This window comes from Citrus sinensis, chromosome 1 (genome assembly GCF_022201045.2).
Source record: "Citrus sinensis cultivar Valencia sweet orange chromosome 1, DVS_A1.0, whole genome shotgun sequence".
Taxonomy (NCBI): Eukaryota; Viridiplantae; Streptophyta; class Magnoliopsida; order Sapindales; family Rutaceae; genus Citrus; species Citrus sinensis.
In genome coordinates, this window is record NC_068556.1 from 18,332,900 (window position 1) to 18,349,271 (window position 16,372).

General features: G+C 35.3%; 2 protein-coding genes across 3 annotated transcripts; both read left to right on the forward strand.

Annotated features, from left to right (window-relative positions):
• The first annotated feature begins 1,160 nt into the window (after positions 1–1,160).
• On the forward strand, positions 1,161–3,423 carry LOC102614394 (multiple organellar RNA editing factor 2, chloroplastic). The gene is made up of 4 exons (XM_006489607.4): positions 1,161–1,695; positions 1,839–1,936; positions 2,032–2,097; positions 3,085–3,423. The coding sequence occupies exons 1-4, from the start codon at positions 1,265–1,267 to the stop codon at positions 3,225–3,227; spliced, it is 738 nt and encodes a 245-aa protein (XP_006489670.2). The 5' UTR covers positions 1,161–1,264; the 3' UTR covers positions 3,228–3,423.
• A 1,925-nt stretch (positions 3,424–5,348) lies between these two features.
• Positions 5,349–15,196, forward strand: LOC102614681 (splicing factor U2af large subunit B). 2 transcript variants are annotated; one of them, XM_006489609.4, is made up of 10 exons: positions 5,349–5,600; positions 6,504–8,174; positions 8,280–8,411; positions 11,739–11,810; positions 12,353–12,394; positions 12,595–12,684; positions 13,360–13,467; positions 13,591–13,683; positions 13,830–13,909; positions 13,990–15,196. In XM_006489609.4, exons 2-10 carry the CDS (start codon positions 6,657–6,659, stop codon positions 14,750–14,752), a joined length of 2,898 nt encoding a protein of 965 aa, XP_006489672.2. In that variant the 5' UTR covers positions 5,349–5,600; positions 6,504–6,656; the 3' UTR covers positions 14,753–15,196. The 2 variants fall into 2 exon arrangements, with proteins under 2 accessions (XP_006489672.2, XP_006489671.2); XM_006489608.4 differs by having other exon boundaries at positions 5,351–5,600; positions 8,274–8,411.
• Positions 15,197–16,372: the final 1,176 nt, after the last annotated feature.

Genomic DNA, 16,372 nt, shown 5'->3' on the forward strand with positions numbered 1-16,372 from the left:
TAAAGAACCCCAGTCTACCCCTTCTGGAAAGATTTGAAAATTTGTAAAAACCCAGAAAGCAAAAATGTATGTTTAAATTCAGTTCTTTAAATTTCAATGTAATTTAAATTTTTGCAATTTACTTTAAAGCATTTACTTTTCTGCAATTTAATTTTATGCACATTTAAATTCCAGCAATTTATTTTAAAGCATTTTTCTTTTCAAAGCATGCTTGCAGATTGATCTGTATCAGATCTGCCATATAAATTCTACATTCCTCTGAGGCAAAGAGACCGGATCTCGATCCTCAGTTGTAAATCTTCTCTTCTTCCTCCATTCCTTCAGAGCACCATTTCCGGGATCCGGATCTGGTACTGTGTATGTACCCAAACCTTTAAAAGAACTTAATCTAAATCTGATAATAGCCCAATAAAAGGAATCAACCACGTTTAAAGTAACTTAACTTTATTTGGTAAAGTAAAACTAAGTTGGTATATCGGCTGGAAACCCGAACGTGCGGACTATTGATCTGTTCTAAGCCAGATCTGGGTCCAAAGGCTTCACTTTGTGTAGCATCGATCTGGTTTAACAACGCCACGTACCAATTAGTTATTAAAATTTTGACTAACCGCGTTCAAATTTGTTTGATCACTGTATGAACCAAAGAACTCCATAATCAAAGCTGGTAATTTATTATTTTAAAATTTGGAAAAGCCGATCCATTAATTGTTTAATTTGAGTTTTTAATATTGTAATCCTACGAAAGCACATCCATCCTTCGATCCTATTACCTTCTTATATATATATATATATATATATATTTTTTTTTTTTTTGCGGATTCACGGATTTCTGCGGATTTACATAAGTAAATTCATATCCAATCCATCGACTGCGAATTTTTAAATTTTCAATCCATATCCAATATACCAATCTATGGATCGGATTGAGCGGATCGAACGGATTGAATTCTGAACACCCCTAGTCACAAGTTCTATTATTCTAGTACATTTTCCCAGTTATTTTTCTAATATTCCGAAAACAAAAACAAAAACAACGAGAGAACGAAAGCCCGAACCCTCATTGCCCCGCCCCGGCCTCTATCGCTAACCCAACCCAGGGCAACAAAATATCAATAAATAAATAAATAAACAATGAAATGAAGATAAATACCCACAATGTCCCTGTAAACCCTTTGCTATCTTCATTTCTTATTTCAAAAACCCTCGTTTCTTTCTTCTATCATCTTCTTCTTCGATCTCCCATAAATCCTCGTCAGAAGAAACAATGGCTCAAACCCTAACACGGGCCATTACGGCTCTCTCCATCCGCAGCTCAAGACTGTCCCTCTTAAGCTCAAAGCGCCTGCTTTCCACAAACACCACTACCGTCACCGCCCCATCTCCGCTCCCCTCTCTGCTCTTCAGCCGTCGGGCCGCAGCCCCGCTCTCCCATGCGGTGGGGTTGATTTCCCCCCTACCATCCACTCGCTTCTGCCAAATACGGTGCCGTGCCAACCGCTCCGGAAACTCAGCCTACTCCCCGCTCAACTCCGGGTCCAACTTCAGCGACCGCCCTCCCACCGAGATGGCCCCGCTGTTCCCCGGCTGTGACTACGAGCACTGGCTTATCGTCATGGACAAGCCCGGCGGCGAGGGCGCCACTAAACAGCAGATGATTGATTGTTATATCAAAACCCTTGCTCAGGTGGTCGGCAGGTGATGATTGTTTATTATTTTAATTGCTCCCTTGTCTTTATAATCTAATTACGGTTTTGAAATTGATGGGTTTTTATTATTTATTATTTATTTTATATATATACACACACACCCACACATTCATATGCATATTTGTGAATTAGTGAGGAAGAGGCAAAGAAGAAAATTTACAATGTTTCGTGTGAGAGGTATTTTGGATTCGGCTGTGAGCTTGATGAGGAGACCTCTAATAAGCTAGAAGGTATATTTTTTATTAATTTAATTGATTTAATTAATTAATTAATATTTTGTTTCGCATTCTAATGGTGTAATATGTTTTTTTTTTCTTGTTAACAGGCTTGCCGGGTGTTTTGTTTGTGCTTCCAGATTCATATGTTGATCCTGAAAACAAAGACTATGGTGGTAAGCCATTGTTGGCTTCAAGCATTTAGATTTTTAATGTGCTATGATAGAGTTGGTGATCATGGGAATAATTGTGTTCATTATTTGTCTGGTAGTGTCATCCCACACACTGTGCTGACTTCTATAGTGAAATATTCTTTTACTGATGAGAGTTTATCATCTGAGTTTTAGCTCAAAAAAATTGGTTAAAGTCCATCTTGGCAAAGCTAAATAGTCTTACGAGACAATGTTTAGCTTTGAATGCAAGTGGACTAAAATTAAATGTGTTTCTCTTAGCAGTTCTGCGCTGTAATTTTTCGTGTAGCTGCAGATCAGTGAAGAAGAAACATTATATATTCACCACGATTGGATTATGCATATTTATATCTTGGTATGGGAATGAACCATGTACGTTCCCACTTGGAGGACTGTATGTAGTGTTATTTTTTCTCTAATAAACAGAGATAAAAAAGCAGCAACATTTTTTGTTATCTTGTATTGTTGATTTAATTGAAGAAGTTTCTTTGCAAGCTGCAGAAGGACAGTCTCTTTCTATTCTTTGCCAATTGCCAGTCCATCTTGGCAAAGCTAATAGCCTCATGTGGGCAATGCATGGCTTTGAATGCTAATGGACATACATGAAAGTTCTCTCACCTGTTCTGTGCCTCTAATTTGTGGAGTTTCAGAATCATTGGAGATGATACATATTTTTTTATAAATATTATTTCTAGTGTACAGCATAACACAGCTGTTAATAAAATTCCTGTTTACATTGAATGAGTGTGCAAGTTTCGTATTGGTTTGTAGTCATGGAGAAGCCCTTGTATGTGTGATTACTGCATTGTTTTCGTCATTTCATCCAGCTTCTAACGTCAAACAATTGCAATAGTCCAAACATTTGTTGAAAGAAGCACTTTTGTTTCAGTTTAATGTCCCTGCTTCCAAATAACACTAGAATATGCTTTGTTCTTATATTTTCATCTTATATGTTGGATGTTTATTTTGCAGCTGAGTTGTTTGTGAATGGAGAGATAGTGCAAAGATCACCTGAAAGACAGAGGAGGGTGGAACCACAGCCCCAGAGAGCTCAAGATAGACCAAGATACAATGACAGGACCCGCTATGTGCGTCGCCGAGAAAACACGCGGTGAAACACCAAATCGTGGAGAGCGGAATGTATAAATCTTTGAACCATGGGGATGAAAGCACGGTTTATGATTTGTAGGAAGTCTTCATACTCGTTACGATATGAACATGCTTAAAAATATTCTATATGAGCTTGTTGAACTGCAAACTGTTCAGAGAGATTTTATGCCATTAGATGCTGCCTGCTTCTCCTTTCTCGAACTCATTAAGAGTTTTATCTGATGATCATAAACTGTGTCATTCTGATGAGCTTCATTGCTTGCTACTTATTTAAATTCTATGACCAGGTATGATATGTGCCCAGAAGAACTACATTGTCATCAGTGGCTTTAATCATATATGATGCCGAAAGAAAAGCATTATCCATGTAATTTGCTTTAGACCTTTGTGTTTCTTCTTCCGCAAAGCTACTGTAAATAATGAGTTTTACATCTGAAGCATTAGAGACTTAAACGAGAAGGAAATTCAGGTGTTATGATAAAAAATTAACATAATTATTACATATTAAACCGTGATCTATGGATAATTTGTTCTGCTTACGCCTCCCTTCATTTGTTGAACTAAAGAAGAGCAAGCATTCACAATTCTCTTCCCCCAGGAAGTTATTCAGTAAAACAACCTTCCATAGCAAAAGTTTCTGGATTAAATTGTTTTGTCTGAAAAGAAAATCCAAAAAAATAAAATCTAATAAATAAAAAACAATCTGACGTGTCAATTAGCAGCACTGTCGGTAGAAATATTAGAGAAATCACCTTTGGGCTCACGTTTAAGTTCGCCTTTAGCATGTCTTTTGTCTGAGTCGGGTCAAAAAATCTAAATTTTTAAAATTTACATTTTTTTAATTTTTTCCATTATGTTTTACAAATTTATAATTTATAAAATTTACTTTTTTAAATTTATAATTTAGAAAATTTAGTTTTTTTTTTTTTGGTTAGATTGGACTTTAAAAGTTAGGCTTAAATGATTTAAAATTTTAAATAAATGTCATAGGTGGGCTAAATATGTGTTAGCTATTGTATTTTGATTAAGATAATATATATTTTAAAAATATTTTTAAATTTTTTTCAAGCTCAAGCTTCACCTAGAAAATCCGGCCCGACCCAAGACACCCAAGTTTAGGCCGATTTTTCTACCATCCCTAGAATCACCGAACGTTAGGAGTGGATTAAATTGTAGGGTCTGGCTACGGTGCAACGGTAATACGGTATCACCGTTGCATCCAGCCGTTGGATCCATTTGGATGAATGGATCCAGTAAGATCCAACGGTTGGGTGTAATGGTGATACCGTATCACCGTTGTACCGTAGCTTTCTCCTAAATTGTATTACTGACGATTTGGTTTTGTGTTACTGACTATTCGGTTTGGTTCAATTCACAAAAGCCTAATATTTTCGAAATCTTGAACCAATTGGTTTTTGAGTGGTTTTAAAATCAAATTGAACCATCAAATCAAACCATTCACAAATAATAATAATAATAATAATAATTATTATTATTATTATAAAAAAATGAAAATTGAAAACTCCTAGCATAAATTAGATTAGTATAGAAGTTCTATAACTCCAAACATGATTGAAGTATTAATATTGATGAATTAATTGCAGCTTTTTTTTTCTTGAATACAACGACAAACTTTAATTAAGTAGTTCAAGAAAATGAGTTTATGGATCGATTTGCATAATTTGATTTGTTTAACTTTTCTTTATGTGATTTAACATGAAGAATATTTAAGTAATGAAGTTGATACTTTTATTTGTTAGTTATTCATACACTCTTTTTATTTTGTTTAGTTGCTTGTGCATGGTTAATGGCTCATTTTGAGAGATAATGTCGGTTTTGTGGATTTAAAAGCTGAAGGATCAAGAGCAATCAGATTTTGAGTTTTTATTTATTTATTTATAGTGGATGTCTACATTTTGTTGAACTTTATTATGTTGGGTTATTTTTTATAAATTTGTGGACTCAAATTTCTTATTATAGTAATAACAATTACTATTATGTCGTTTTAATAAAATATACCAGATAAAATTATTTGTATGAAATAAAATAAAATCAATCAAATTATAGAACCAAATTGAACTGAATCAAGTTAAATTAATTTGGTGTAATTCCGTTGATTCTAGTGTTTGGTTGGTTCACACTTGGTTTAAGTTTGGATCGGTTCACAAAACCATACAGTGCCCACCCCTGCGCGAGCGTGTTAAAAAAAAAAAAAAAAAAATTCGACGAGCGCCTCCATTTTTCTCCAAGCAGATAACTTGGCTTGTATTATGTTCTAAAAAGTTCTAGGTTTTCTATTCTACTCGTGTGTGTGCGCGCCCGAATTGCAGAGTACAACCCTTCTCTTGCATTTCTTCTGGTCGCAACTCCGTTCCAAGGTCCCCCTAACTTGCACTTTTCTTTTATTTATTTACTTATTCAACTTCATATTCTTGAAGTATATGCGTGATTCAAAGTATACTGAGGTGAATTATTTGTGTGTAATCATTTGGGATTTTGCTGGTAGGGTTTTGTATTGAAGCTTCTTTTTTTTTCTTTTGTTACCCTTCCTGGACGACTTATCTTTTAATGGAGAATAAGTAAAGAAAAGAGAAATGAAAAGATTTGGGACATTTGGGACATTTAAGATAAGTGAAAATTGAGTCTTGCTTAATATTTAGATATGTAGTTGGCTCTGGGCGAGTTACGTGGTTAGCTTATATTGAAATATCGGGATATGTATATTATTGATAATAGATTTCATTGGTGTTGTTACCACATGGCAATGTTGGAAGTGGCATGTAGTTGAAATATGATATCATGAGGATGATTCTTGATTTAATAACTATTCAGAATTTGTTAACTTGTCTGCACCTATAGAAACAGTAGTGTGCTACTTTTTTCTTTTAAGTTTGATTGAGACAAACTGCGTTGGTCCTTGTTGCGTTGTGGAAAATGTTACGGTTGTGATTGTCATCTAAGAGTGTAAAGTGCTCGTGATAACTAAGACCCAGAAGTAGACTTTGGGTAATTATGTTACGAGATTATGATATAGTACGGTATCTAAGTCCTTTGAAGATAGTATCACCTGGTGTTGTAAATACATCAATTAACATGTGGATATTATTATCATGGTATTGTAGCTTATTATCTCTTTGCTTCTGTTTTTCTCCTGGTTTTATGATTGGTTAATTGAATTTATTGTCTTGACTATCGTAACCACTTGTATTCGGAGTGGATGCAATTTGTTTGTCATTGGGGATTTGATTGCTAAATTACTTGATGCTTATGATGAAATGCAGATCTTTCTCACTTGGGTCCTGTAATAGTCGGGCAGGGGCAGTCTGAATACATTCAAGGCTTTATTAGCCAATCTGTGTATACAACTACCTGTCTCCACTATGACCTTTGATGCTTTTCGTAGGCTGGTATAGATTGTTTGTGCACTAGGCAAGATGGGCAGATCTGGTCGGAAAAAGGAAAAGCATGGGAAAAGAGGTGAGCCTTCCTTGGCTGACAGCAATGAAGGAAGTGCTGCTCGGACAAGGCCTTTCAGCTTTGATGAGATAATGATTAGAAGGAAAGCTAAGAACTTGTCTGAAAATATTAAAGAGGACGCTATGGACATTAGTAATATACCAGGGGATTGTACCATTGAGAATGTATCTGATGATCATAAATCTGGAAGGCATCATGGACACAAAAAATATCCTGGTGTTGACGTGCATACGTCTGAGGAATATGTGAAGGTTGGTTCTGGGAAGAAGGAAGATAATGCCCTTACCAAGAATGTTGATTCATCCAGACAGAGAGATGGAGAAAATCGTGACTTGGAAACCAAATTAAAGGAAGACTATGTAGCTAAATCTAATCATAGAAGAACTCTTAAATCGGAAATCAGATTAAAAGATAGGAGTCCAGGTAACGAAAAAGACAGAGGAAATCGTGGATCAGACACCAAGTTGAAAGCTGACGTTACGAAAGAAACATCCTCTAAACCTAACGTGAAATCTGAGAAACTAATTCCTAGCCAGGGAAGAAGTCATGATCAGTCAATTGTTGATTCAAGGGATGAAGCCACAAAGAAGCATTCAAGAGATTTAACTCGAAAGGACAGACATGCAGACAAAAGTGGAGAGAAATCTGAAAGAGAAAGCAAAAGAAAACATCGAAATCGAGATGATGAGAAAAACAGAGATAAGAGTGCTGCAAAGAAAGTTGATCTAGGTAAAGGGCATGATTTAAAAGTTTCAGAGAGAAAGGAAAAAAAGGAATCTCCAAAATCTCGACATGGGAATTCGAGGCTGAAAAGAAGGAGGTCAAGGAGTCGAGAGCGCGAGGACAGAAATAGAAGGTCTTTGTCCTTATCACCTAGAGCGCAGAAACGTACATCATATTATGACCGAGAGCACGAAGGACTGCCCTCACATTCTACTAAAATCAGTTCTGGAAGGCAGCATTCTGATATTGACAGTAGTAGGGTAACTAGTAATGGTTTGAGTGGTCATTATAGACGGCATGATGGATCGACAAGTGGCCTTGGTGGCTATTCACCAAGGAAGAGAAGAACTGAGGCTGCTGCTAAGACTCCTTCCCCTATCAATCGCTCACCTGAGAAGAAAAGTGCTAAGTGGGATGTTGCACCAGTGGAAACATATTCAGTTCCTTCTAATGTCCACACATCAAACCAAGCTGCATCATCAAATGCACATGAGATGGTCAGCTCCGATCCTGTTACTTCGACTACACAGAAGCCTCTTGCCGGGATATCAGTCAGTGCTTCTTTGGCGAAGCTAAATGTTTCCATGGACTCAGTTCAGCTAACTCAATCAAATCGGCCTATGAGAAGACTTTGTGTAGAAAATTTACCTCTCTCAGCCTCGGAGAAAGCTTTGATGGAGTTTCTTAATAATTTTTTGCTCTCTTCGGGTGTTCAACATGTTCATGGATCTCTCCCATGTATTGGATGTGTTGTAAGTCTCCGTTATATTATTAGGTTTTCCATTTTCATCTTTGTCATGCATATTAGTACAAACTGCAGTTTTGGCTTGCTTACTATGTCCTTACTGCAGATACAGAGAGAGAAAGGCCAAGCCTTTGTGGAATTTCTTACAGCTGAGGATGCCTCAGCAGCTCTTTTTTGTGATGGCCGTTCCTTCTCAGGCTCTATTCTCAAAATCAAGCGCCCCAAAGAATTTGTTGAAGTGGCTGTAAGAATGAAAATCTTATTATTTTTTATTAGTTCTTTTTTACTATTTTCCATTGGTTCCATTCTGATAATTCACTCTTATGGGTTTATGGCTCTTTTATGTGTAATTATTTGTATTATATGGGATTTGATTATATTCTTAAAAAGATTTTTAGAAATGGATCTAAGCTTTTTAATATTTGTTTCACTGGTCATTTGCTTATCACTTGTATATGTCACTCGCATATACCTGTTATCTCTTTGCTTTGGAGAGTAATTGTTGATTCTATTTTTATTTATATATCCTTTTAATGAAACAAAATTTGAACAGCTTCTGCTTATTTTAAGATGTTGATCTATATAAAGTTAGTTCTCTGTGTCATGCATAATATCTCTTTGATAATTCACATTATTGCGATCTGGGTACCCTGCTGATGCTTTATCAGAGTGAGCTAGATGCAAGCTTTATTTTCTCCCAAAAAATAAAACATAAAAATAACCTTGGGCCAAGCTAAATGGACTTGTCTGCAGCAGCAAGCCAATAGCATTGCAGTTCAAGTCAAAGCACTTCGGTTCTAGTAAAGTTTGGGTCTGTGCTATTGTGTATTTCAATGGTTCTTGCATTTCGTGCTTCCTAACAATACTACAAGATGATTTTTCTTTTTTATTTTAAAATTTCTTTTTATTTATATAGACATGGATGTAAAAGATTGGCAGCTCAGTCTTACTGCAAGTCAAACTGGGCTAATTACCAAATGGATTTAGTCCTATGACTTCTTCTGAATTCAAGTAGCAGTTGTCTATGCTATGGTTTCGATTGAATCGGTAAATTTCTGAGTTATGAGCTTCAAATGGACTGTTCATAGAACTTTACTAGGAAGCATGTCTAGAAGTCATTTATAATTGATAGAACAAATAAAATTTGTTTCCGCTAAGTTGATTGATGCAATTTTAGAAATAGATATGATATCATAATTGTTGATTGTCTATATCTCATGTGTTCTCTTCTTGTTCAAGTTTTTAAGCTCCAAAATAAATTGCATGTGTGATTTTCATGAGATGCGAACTATTCAGTGCCTAATTTTTAATATGCCATGGAAACTTTGGGATTTGAAAGGTGAAAAAGATTATAGATGCATACATTGGTGTGTTTTTGCTTATTTTGTTTATAGGGATTTAAGGTTTCTATCTTCACTTTGTTTTAGAACACTTTTGTTCCTTGCATAATGTAAGTAAATGCCAGGCTTCCAAGTCTCTGTGCTGCTATCTCTCTCTCTCTTTTTTTTTGGGGGGGTTTGGTTGGGGGGGGGGGGGGGGGGGGGGGGGGGGCGCGGGGGGCAAATAACCCAGCTTTCTTTGAAATTTTGAAAATGGTTTTGCTTATGGATCCACATGTACAGGGGAAGCATGGGTAACTCTTTAGTCTAGCGCGAACATCTAATTTAAAGCTTTTTTTTTTTTTTTATAAGTTGGGTATAAAGCTTAACAAGCTCTTTACTGCACTTAGAATGATCTGTTTGTCATGTTACATGAGATGTTTTCTGACTGGCATGTTGGAATCTCTTAAATAGGGTGTCTATGTTGGGTGTGTCCTAATTCACATTCAGGATGATGATGGAGCTCTCTACTAACTGAGAAGATTCCCAGGTGTAGTGACAAGTTTTGATGCACTTCAACCTTATTTTGTATCATCGGTATTGGGTCATTGATGTAGGCATTAAGCAGTAACTTCTTAATTAATATGGATATAGTATCTGCTTTATTTGATGTTAAGCTTTTGAATTGCTCTAAGATGTTGTTTTAGGATTTCTGGCACTGCTTATCTGTAGTCTTAATTTTGTCAGCAATGTTGATTTGACTGTCCGATTGTTACTGAACTAATATACCAATGACCATTTTGCACCCGATGGTTTATCTTGATTAGTAACTTGTCCTTGCCCCCACTTCTATCAAAATATGCATCCTTGCTTAACTCTTTATTTTCTTATTTCTTAGGATGTCCTCTCTGTGAGTGGGTAGAATTCTTTTCATGGGGCAGAACAAATGAAAGGATTCCAGTGTACTGGAGTTCTGCTCCTTGGTAGCATTTATGTAAATTTCTTACCTTATACAAATAAATATAAAGATCAAGGGGAAAATTAGTAATTGAAGGGATTACTAATATCCAGAGGTAGTTTTCTTTTGATTATATTATTGTTGAGAATAATAATTTTTACAAACCAAATTCAAAATAGTTGCTTTTCATTAATGGGCTTAAGATAGATGAACAGAACCTTCCAGAACATGAAATGAAAAAACACTTACCCTAGTCATTGGGCTGGGTAGTGTATGTTTCTGGCATTCAACTCTATATTGGGATGCTTTTTTCTTGTATTTTATAACGGTATTATTATTAGATCTTTTTGGCATTACCATCAGGTCAATCTATTAATCTACTTAAAAACGAACTCGTTTACTCAGTGGTGCTGAATTTCAGTGTTTGGGAATAATATAACAAGAATCACATGCATGCTAAGTCGATTGGAGAAGTTCTATAAGGAGTTACTAGGTTTTGGAAAATTCTTGTAAAGGAAATATGGTGTATGCATGAATTACTTTCTAAAACTGGTACTTGTGTTGTGAGCTTAGGTCAGATAATGCTTTTATAATAACTTAATTTGATGGTTATTGAGATAGAGGTGTTAGATACAATATCAATTTTCATTTGATGGCAGCTATTCGTGCATTTTTGTTCTAATATTTGATAATGCTTGGCAATGAAAAATGCTTGTAGTGTATAATTTGATGAATTCTTGCAGAACTAGGGAGTGATCCAGAAAGTGATTCTTTGATTTTTTTTTTTTATCTTTTATTTTTTTATAGGAATTGATTGTTGATTTATTCTAGTGAAAGTATGTATTTTCTAATAAGCCTAATGACATTTTGGGTTTTCTGCATCTGGTGGACACACAAATATAACTAGGAAGAGCATTAACTATTTGTTTGTAATAAGGGTAAGGGTTCAGAGTACACAGCTAAGATATTAGCTACCACACAAGTTCAAAATTATTTGTGGCATTGTTATTGTTGAACAATACAGTTCTACTACTTGTGGAATCTGTACTGTCAGATCAACAGATCACATGTTTGATGTTTCTGAACCTCAGTGTAGGATATGCATACTATGCTAACTCCTTCTCCCGTTTTCTTTCTACCTTCACTTAGATCCTCATGATCTTAAATTCTATTTTTATTTTTGAGTTTTCTCATAATAAAAGCATTTCCTTCTGATGCTGCTTTGCAGTTTCTGAGGTATATTGTGGTTACTATCCATGTAGCAGGTTTTCAGACAGTTGCTCTTTTCATGCAGAGTGGTGAAGCAGAGAAATCAGTGGCGTCAGTTGATTCAGTAAGTGGTATTGTGAAGGATTCACCTCACAAGGTATGCTGTGAACAGCATTAGTGAAACCATCTTTATTTTAAACCTCTCTACAATGTGGGGCGGCCATATCTACTATTTTATATTGTTAAAATTCCTAAATTTCATCTTATCACTTATTTGGTTTATCTACTTTTCTCGAATTATGCTTAGATTGTCTGTCTTTGTTGGTAAGATTGTATCTTCTTATCTTCTTTTGTGCATCAAGGATAAGCTAAGATTCATTTTACTGTACTGTACTTTTACTCTTTATTTTCGTCTTTATGTTGTTGGGGGTTGTTACTGTTGTGAGTTCTATGTTTGCATATTTCACTATGGATTTGTTTCAATTAGTTTCTGATTGAATGAAACTTATTAGTTACATTGTTTTGCCCTGTCATTTCTAGAAAGACAATGGATCCAGTGAAATGGTTCTGAGAGCTAACAGTTCATCATTCATACGAGTCTGTACTGTTTGTTAAATATGCTTGACATGATACCTGCTCTTAACTTATTTTTGGAATTTATTTATTGATCCTTTTGTTACATATGAATTGTTGGTGCAGATCTTCATCGGTGGAATTTCAAGGACTTTATCGTCTAAAATGGTAATATGATTTCAAAATTTAATTTTCTTTCTAGGCAATACCACCTTCAAGTGCCATCTTGGATCCTTATATTCCCACCCTTCTCTCAGCCCTCATTTCTCTTCAAACCTCTTGCTCTCTCCTTTTCTGCCTCCCTTCCTTCTACATGTGCCACTTATCAATAACTTGCTATAATTAGAGCTCCTATGCTACTTATCCAGGTTATGGAAATTGTTTGTGCCTTTGGACCACTGAAAGCATACCACTTTGAGGTTAACGAGGATCATGAGGAACCATGTGCTTTCATAGAGGTAATAAAGTATTTTTTGCTTCAGTGTTCCATTTTCTTGGAGAATGTCTTCTGATGAGTAAAATCTTGCATTTTTTTTTTTTTCAATTGGGTTGCTCTTTTTGCTTTGGATGGTAAACCATTGTGATGTTTTTGCAAATGTGTTTGTGCATCTTCATTTTATATTTCATTCCATTCAACAAGCAAGTGAAAACTTGTTTTATAAACTCCAAGCACATTATTAGATAATTTGTGCACCTTCATTTATATCAAAAATATTTTAATCATAAATTTAGTAGCATTAGTGAAAAAAATTCCAATGGTTAATGCATTTGTTTTTATTAATTTAATTGCGAGGCAAATACCTTTTCAGTGATGTTAATGTATTTAATTTTGTGAAAAATTCAAAGCTTGGGTATTATGAAAATGAAATGGAATATACTTTGAGTGGGAACATGGCTTATATCTTTACTGTTGAGTCTGCATCTTGTTTGTTGCTTTCATGATACAATCTTGAATTGACAGGCCTATCCCTTGTGTGCCATTCAATCTCTACTATGTGAAATTGCATACATCATATTTTCTTCTTTATATATGTATATTTTTCGTTATTCTTCAACATAATTCAATGTTTGCAATTAATTCCTTTTCTTCTTCTGACCTTGAGCATTTGGCAACTTGATGTTGTGTAACTCAGTATGTAGACCAGTTAGTTACACCCAAAGCTATTGCGGGTCTGAATGGCCTGAAGGTGGGAGGGCGAGTACTAACTGCAGTTCAAGCTGTTCTAGATGGATCAATTATGGTACTTCATTAAAATTATTTCTTGTAAATTTTGAGTGTTAACTGCCACGAAACATTTTCATCACATCACATGTTTTATCATGTGTGAAATATGTACTAATAAAAAGAAACAAAACCATGTTAGGACAATAGTGGAAACCCACCATTTCATGGGATCCCTAAGCATGCTCTTCCACTTCTCAAGAAGCCAACTGAGGTCCTAAAGCTTAAAAATGTGGTATGTTATTGGATATATATGTGATGATTTTGGTAGTTATCTTCTGTTCGTCTCCTCAGTATAGATTTTTTTTTTTTTAAACTGGTCAATTTGATTAACAATTTCTTGTTGGCATAAATGTGCTCTCCTTTTTCTATGTTAATTAGTTTAATCCAGAAGGCTTTTCATCTTTGTCTGAACTGGAGGTGGAGGAAGTATTAGAAGATGTACGTTTAGAGTGTGCGAGGTCTGCGAAAGAAACTTTCCTCCATGACTTTATCAACCCTTTGCTTGATATAGAAGTTAAATTTGCTATCCATTCTGCAGGTTTGGCAGTGTTAAATCTGTTAATGTTGTCAAGTATGGAGACAGTAATATCTCTACCATTCAAGCATGTGAAGGGAATGAGAATACAGCGTCCGCTGGAGTTGGGCAAAACTTGACCAATGACGAAACAAATGAAAAAGGAGAGAGGTTAGAAGAAGTCACTGATCACAAGTCCATAAAAAATAATGAATTAGAGATTCTTAACGACTCCAAAGAAGTTATGGAAGCAGGAGAAGTCAACAATGTTAAAGACAACAGGCCTGCAAGTGGCACAATGGGGGATGAGCCAAGTCAACTATGTGAGCTTGACACTGACATGGCTGTTGAATACCAAGCCCGTGATAGTACATCAGAAATAGTTTCTCAAGGAGTCCCCACACAGGTGAACACCTTGAAGGACTCACCATGCGCTCATGATGACAAAGTTACTTGTAACATTCAATTGGAGCACATGAGTGAGGAAAACAAATCATCAGCTAAAGAAGATTTGAATCTTGAGGAAGTCAATGGAAATTCAGAAGCTTTTACGGGAGCATCCAATGAGATGGGGATGCAATCCAGTGCTGTTGAGAATGGTGACAACGAGAACCAGGATCCTAATCAGGGACACATTTTTGAACCAGGCTGTGTCTTTGTAGAGTACATGAGAGCAGAAGCCTCTTGCATGGCAGCACATAGTTTGCACAGACGGTTATTTGATGACCGAATTGTGGCAGTGGAATACATTCCTCTTAATCTTTACCGGGCAAGGTTCTCAAAATGAACCAATTTGGATTATTGAAACTGGAGCTAGGATTGATTGGCACAACCTCATATGAGTCTTGCAGATGCCTCTGTAGTGAATTGTTGAAATTCTGCCTAATTTTGACTCTTTCCCAGATGACCTTCTTAAACACAAGCCACTCCCACTTGATTAGCTTGGATTTGAAATATTGTTCTAAAGGAAGATGGGCTTCAGCTATCTGACTTATTTTGCTTTGGAGTTTCTTTTATGAGGAAATGGGTGTGGGAGCTCTGTGAAACTGCTAGTGAGACTGGTTAATGCAAATTTAGTTTTATATGGTAAGCAGTTCACTGGACGTTCCATGTATTTTCTATGCGGACTGCGAAGCCAATATGATGAATATGATTATCTTAATTCGTTTGTACTTTGATACAATTAAAAAGATGCTGTATTAACTAATCTTGGTCAGATTTCATTTCACAAGGTCAGCTAGTTTTATAGTCGTTATCACTGTAGTTTAGGCATCATACTAATTAAAAATCATTCCCCGAATTATACCTCAAATGTCCTTAAAGGTAAAAATATGGACTGTAATATAATAAACTTAGCTCATATTTGGTATTAAAGTGTTATAATTTAAAAAACTACAGTTGTTAAAAAAATTGTAATAATGAAATAAAAATTAATAATAGTTAATAAATATAATTTTTAAATAATAATTTTGACAAAAATAATAAGGACATTATATATTTTTCATCGTATAAATAGTAGATCAAATTAACTTAATTTCTAATTCACAATAGTTATTGTGACCAAATACTTTAGCATTGTTGTTCGACCTTAATACCAATTTGGACCTTGATCTATGATTGTCCCAATAAATTTTTCTAACTATAACACACGTATTAGTATATTAAAAAAATGATATTTTATTTATCAAGAAATTGAAATGGGCTTAGGGATGGCAATTGACACCATCCTCTGTGGGTTTGCCAATACTAAACCCGCACCCACTTAAATTTTAATTTATCAAATCCACCCACAACATATTATAGGTTTTGACGATTATCAAAGCAGGAATGGAACCTGATAGATTTTTTTATAGGTTTCCAATTTTAAAATCATAAATGTTCAATATGTAAATTTATAACAATAACCTAAAATAGTAAAATTGCACAAAAAATACTTAATTCTAAATTTAATCAATGTAAATGAAAAAATTAAAATTTCAACATCAATCCAACAATTACTCAAATTTAAGTATGAAATACTCAAAGTCCATCAAAACTCAAAAGTGTTTTCAATTAATTAAAAGAAAAACCAAAAACTAGTATCCAAAAGTAACAACGGCAGAGGCTGCAACGGCTATAGAATCAATGACAGCAGTGGCTATAGAATCAACGGTGGAAGTAGCAACAACAACAATAGTTGTAGAATCAATGGCGGTGGCGACTGCAGAATTAGCGGCCCTTGCGGCAGTTGTAACAACACGACGCAATTGCCAACAGAGAAGGGAGCTGGGCACTAGTTGTTTGGATTGAGAAGGGAGTTGGGCAATAGGGTGGGTGTGCAACTCATGATCACAACTGAAGGTAGACGAAATATTGATCCTCTTTAGTTTACTTTAGATGAGAGATCGGATGAAGAAGTAGATGGACT

Bases quoted from the DNA above. Each gene is read 5' to 3' on its own strand.
- LOC102614681 (XM_006489608.4), top strand. From the start codon at position 6,657: ATGGGCAGATCTGGTCGGAAAAAGGAAAAGCATGGGAAAAGAGGTGAG. The intron at 12,685-13,359 runs GTAATAAAGTAT...TGTGTAACTCAG, and splicing joins AACCATGTGCTTTCATAGAG to TATGTAGACCAGTTAGTTAC. The intron at 13,910-13,989 runs GTCTGCGAAAGA...TCCATTCTGCAG, and splicing joins GTACGTTTAGAGTGTGCGAG to GTTTGGCAGTGTTAAATCTG.
- LOC102614394 (XM_006489607.4), top strand. From the start codon at position 1,265: ATGGCTCAAACCCTAACACGGGCCATTACGGCTCTCTCCATCCGCAGC. The intron at 1,696-1,838 runs GTGATGATTGTT...TTTGTGAATTAG, and splicing joins CTTGCTCAGGTGGTCGGCAG to TGAGGAAGAGGCAAAGAAGA. The intron at 1,937-2,031 runs GTATATTTTTTA...TCTTGTTAACAG, and splicing joins GACCTCTAATAAGCTAGAAG to GCTTGCCGGGTGTTTTGTTT.